The sequence below is a fragment of the Sinocyclocheilus grahami genome, unplaced genomic scaffold (genome assembly GCF_001515645.1).
Source record: "Sinocyclocheilus grahami isolate Dianchi unplaced genomic scaffold, SAMN03320097.WGS_v1.1 scaffold61.1, whole genome shotgun sequence".
NCBI lineage: Eukaryota > Metazoa > Chordata > Actinopteri > Cypriniformes > Cyprinidae > Sinocyclocheilus > Sinocyclocheilus grahami.
In genome coordinates, this window is record NW_015505240.1 from 4,147,660 (window position 1) to 4,153,044 (window position 5,385).

Below are 5,385 nucleotides of genomic sequence, written 5' to 3' on the forward strand. Positions count from 1 at the left end.
TTCTGAATAAATTTAATTTCGTCGACTAGATTTCTGCTTTGCCTGAATAGTTGATTTAGTTTTTCTTTTCTCAATATCAAAGGTTAAAACTGACAATAGAGCCCAAACTATCAAAATTAGTTGCTATTTATTTTCAGATCTAATAATCAACACTCAAACACAAACTGAGTTGTACATAAAAATTTTAGTTGTGCATAAGGCTCTTCTGTATACAGTGTGCCTCATTGTAGAGCTGCTGGATTCAGTGCAGCAGGATGAAGGAGAGCAGAGAACAGCAGAGGAACAGGAAGCTCTGAGTGATGCTCTGAGCACCGTTACACAGGTTCCCTGAACAACACGAGACACCCTGAACATCACCAACTGATGTTGCAGCATCACAAATAGATTTAGAAACACAGCCTTTTACAACCACTGACTGGCCTCCAGAACTCCCTGATGAAAAGAAAGAAAACACAGGTTAGTCTAAGCTGGAAATCTGTTTAAGTTAGCTGTATAAAATGATGGAGAAGCAAAAATAATTACAATGATCTTCCTTTTCCAGATTCTCACCTGTTGCTTTAATGCAGCGGTCTTCAATCCCTGAGCAGCTCATTATGTTTAAACAGCTGAGCCCATCACAAGAGTAACATGTCTTTCCATTGGGGACAATAGAGCTAAGATCTACATAAGTAAACAAGTGTTCTTTTATTTTATTTTCTGTACAAACATAACATCTAATGAAACAATTTTTTCCCCCCATTGATTGAATGTTATATAGAGGTAAAACAACTGCTGAATTTAAAGAGGACAGTCATTTGCACATGATCATTGAAGTTCAATACCTGGAGCATCTTTGGCGTTGCAAAGGTCAGTGTCACAGCAGGAATAAGATGTCTTTACAAAACCGAAGTTCATGGACCCATTTTGACAGTCAACAGTACAGTTTTTAATACTCACTTGAGAACTAATTTCACCTTTAAAAAAAAACATGAATGATACATGAAAGACCAATGCTGTAGAAAGCAACAGTGAGAGATAAAAACAAATATATGTATCATTTCAGCTGCAAAGCAGAAGAGAAGTCACATTTAGCATTTTCTCATTTTAAACAAAATTCTTGCAAAAAAAAAGTTAATTTTTACTGTTGCAACATCAGTAACTTATATAGCAGCATCTTCGTCAGTCAAATATTACTTACCAATTTGTGTTACTGCTGTTGAACTCATGCACTTGGAGAATCCACTGGGACATGTCAACTGTTGTTGTGCACAAAAACCAGTCAGACTCGTGCACTCATAACAGCTGAGAGCGTGTCCTTTAGTAATAAAAGAGAGAGACATCAGTTATCTATATTTGTACACAATAAAAATTCAAGCTGTTTGTCTTTGTACCTGCAGTGAAAAGAATGAACAGAAGAAAAACAGAGATTTGTAGATCCATCTTTGATCAGAAGGTGAATGAAATAATGAGCCTGTTTCAGTGCTCACTTAATAGCTTATCAGAAGGGGTGGGACTTTGTTAATAGTAATAACAAGACATTATAAAATGACATAACTGATCACACTGAGTCTACTCTGCAATGATAAGAATTAGATTTTAAAAGATTCTGATTTCTGGACACAGAACTGATGGAGGTATTTCTTAATGGCCAAAAGTATACATTTTTAAATAAATGAGAGCCACAGACCATCTGTAATATATGACCATGCAATATACATACCTCAATACACCCCAGTTTAACAAATGAATACAGTAGCATCTATATCAATATATTTTAAGCAGAACAAAATCTTAACAGTGTCATGCTAATTATTTCCTTTTGAACAGATACTACTAGAAGAACATTAAACTACCAGAAGAAAGCCATACAGCTTTGGAATGACATGAGGGTGAGTAAATTAACTTTCACATGCAGAAAGAAGATTGTCTGAGGCATATGTTGATGGAATTATTGTTTTATTTTAAATATATGAAGCTTATGTATTGTATCGTTATGTATTTCATCGGTAACACTTTACAGTAAGGTTCAGTTTGTTAACATTAGTTAACTACATCAGTTAACATGAACTTACAATGAAAAACACGTCAAAAGCATTTATTAATCTTATAGTTAATTAATTGCAGCATTTACTTAAAGGGATCATATGATGCTTTTTTAAAGATCATTATTTTGTGTATTTGGTGTAACAGAATATGTTGACATGCTTTAATGTTCAAAAAACACATTATTTTTCAAATACTGTACATTATTGTAAGTCCTCTATGCCCCGCCTCTCTCAAACGCTTCGTTTTCTACAAAGCCCCCTCCTTCCGACAAGCGCAGTCTGCTCTGATTGGCCAGCTGACCCAGTGCATTGTGACTGGCGAACACCGCAAGCACTCGTCGGAAATGTAACGCCCCTTACCATAATCGCGAGCTTCATCTTTCAAAATAAATGTAAAAACAGAGCCCGAAAGGGGAACAGAGTCGCGTGACAGACACAATGATGAAGCTGGTATGTGTTTGCAGTACACAAGCCACGGTTAAGACAGCTGACTCTACTGTGATTTGACCCTGTCTCTCTCTATCTCTCTCTCTCACACACACACACACACACATGATGCGCAAAACGCATTTGAACAGCAGTCAATAGCAAATACTTAAACTAATAACAAAACAGTAGCTGATTCAGAAGCGCGTAGCAAAGTCAGAATTACCTCCATGTGGTCCAGCTGACACAGACAAGTAGAACAGTATATGCAGTTTACTCTGAAACCCTGTCCAATAATTGCAATTTTTGGAGTATCCCCTGTTAAGTGTCATGCCGATATTAATGACTTAATATCTTTTCTATATTTGGAAAAAATTAAACACTCCATTGGAGATTAATTCATTTTATAAATTGTGGAATCCTATGCTTTCCTTTGTTGAGACCATACCTTCATTGTAGATCCCCCCCCCCCCCCCCCCCCCCCCCCTTTTGGGTTGGGTAGGGATTAAGGATGATGTTCTGCTTATAATAACTTTATTTGTGCTGGTTTGAGCGGGTTGTGCTGTCTTTCACATATCCCATGTAGGTTAACATGTATATGTATATATTTACATGTATATGTTATTTAACAATCTGCATAATAAAAATAAATTTATAATAAAACAGTTATTTTCCGGTGGTCACGCCTGCATGAAATGAGAACTTGTTTTTGTAATTTCTTGGGTTAAGAAAGAATCAGAATGTATGATATGTTTCCTCATCTCCAGCAGTGAAATACTTGCTCAGGTTGGATGCGCTTAAATTTGCAGTAAGGATGTGTTCTTGTTATCACACGTGCACTTCAGTTAGCCAAAAGAATGCTGGTTGTTTACATACTATATATGAGACGTCTGTTGTGTGGGTCTCACTGAGTAAGAAAATAAACATGTAAATAAGGACAATTGTCTCACTGAATGCTTAATGTCGTAAATGTAAATATTAGCAGTTGTGGGTTATAGTCATTGTCTCTAAGCATTTCAAACTTTTGATTGGTTAATCTTACTGGTTGAACAACCAAAAGCGTGTACATTGTTTATGGATAGGTAGATTACCAAATGAAACATTTGACATAGAAAATTCTCTCGCACAATGTGTTTGAAAAAGTTTTCCAGAAGTCACTCAAAGAAATAAATATATATGTTTATATATGTATACATTTACAGTTTTTCCCAACTGATTGTACATGTTCGCTGAATCTTTGGCCAATTGTCCCAAAATTCTAAACACAAAACCACAACCAGCAAAAATCTCTAGCAAAAGCAAACGTTAAATTCAAATTTTGATCTCTTTCCAATATGATTTGCACACACATCATACACTCTAAAAAATGCTGGGTTGTTTCAACCCAATGTTGGGTCAAATATGGACTAATGCTAATGCAGCTGTTGGATTAAATTGTGGTTACATTTTTAAATTAGCTTTTTAACCCAACAGTTGGGTTAGTCCATATTTGACCCAACAACACAGTCTCACTCCCTACTCGTCAAATGTCTGACGCATGGTCAAGGGACCTTGGCGTCACTTTTTAACGCACTGGGTATACCTTTGGCGTCATTTTTCAACGTGCAGGGTAGTCCGATAGACTTCTATAGAACTCAACAGCGTTGAAATTTGACGTCTTGGGTCAGCACACCGCAACCCGTTGTCTGCCTTGTATGGGTCGAGACTACAATAAATAAAAATAAAAAGGAATAGGCTACAAAAAATGATCTATGCCAGGGCGAGTCAAATGGCGGACCCCAGATCATTTTTATCTGGCCCTCCAACTGGTTTTTGATGTTTAAAAACCCTCGCAATCTGATATCAAAGTGCCCTCTGCGCAAAGGTTTAGCGCGTTCATCAGCGGTGAGTTTAACAACACTCAACTGCAGGTAAAACGGCATTTCGCGCCTCCTTCCTTATCCCCCCCCCCCCCCCCCCCCCCCTTTTGGGTTGGGTAGGGATTAAGGATGATGTTCTGCTTATTATAACTTTATTTGTGCTGGTTTGAGCGGGTTGTGCTGTCTTTCACATATCCCATGTAGGTTAACATGTATATGTATATATTTACATGTATATGTTATTTAACAATCTGCATAATAAAAATAAATTTATAATAAAACAGTTATTTTCCGGTGGTCACGCCTGCATGAAATGAGAACTTGTTTTTGTAATTTCTTGGGTTAAGAAAGAATCAGAATGTATGATATGTTTCCTCATCTCCAGCAGTGAAATACTTGCTCAGGTTGGATGCGCTTAAATTTGCAGTAAGGATGTGTTCTTGTTATCACACGTGCACTTCAGTTAGCCAAAAGAATGCTGGTTGTTTACATACTATATATGAGACGTCTGTTGTGTGGGTCTCACTGAGTAAGAAAATAAACATGTAAATAAGGACAATTGTCTCACTGAATGCTTAATGTCGTAAATGTAAATATTAGCAGTTGTGGGTTATAGTCATTGTCTCTAAGCATTTCAAACTTTTGATTGGTTAATCTTACTGGTTGAACAACCAAAAGCGTGTACATTGTTTATGGATAGGTAGATTACCAAATGAAACATTTGACATAGAAAATTCTCTCGCACAATGTGTTTGAAAAAGTTTTCCAGAAGTCACTCAAAGAAATAAATATATATGTTTATATATGTATACATTTACAGTTTTTCCCAACTGATTGTACATGTTCGCTGAATCTTTGGCCAATTGTCCCAAAATTCTAAACACAAAACCACAACCAGCAAAAATCTCTAGCAAAAGCAAACGTTAAATTCAAATTTTGATCTCTTTCCAATATGATTTGCACACACATCATACACTCTAAAAAATGCTGGGTTGTTTCAACCCAATGTTGGGTCAAATATGGACTAATGCTAATGCAGCTGTTGGATTAAATTGTGGTTACATTTTTAAATTAGC

The 5,385-nt window shown here is 36.4% G+C and overlaps 1 protein-coding gene across 1 annotated transcript; it reads right to left on the reverse strand.

Moving 5' to 3' along the window:
- Nucleotides 1–232: 232 nt before the first annotated feature.
- LOC107584596 (urokinase plasminogen activator surface receptor-like) lies at nucleotides 233–1,237 on the reverse strand. Its single transcript, XM_016271309.1, has 4 exons — nucleotides 1,178–1,237; nucleotides 822–953; nucleotides 550–660; nucleotides 233–432 (listed from the first exon to the last, which is right to left on the reverse strand). Exons 1-4 carry the CDS (start codon nucleotides 1,203–1,205, stop codon nucleotides 242–244), a joined length of 462 nt encoding a protein of 153 aa, XP_016126795.1. The 5' UTR covers nucleotides 1,206–1,237; the 3' UTR covers nucleotides 233–241.
- Between the last annotated feature and the right edge of the window lie 4,148 nt (nucleotides 1,238–5,385).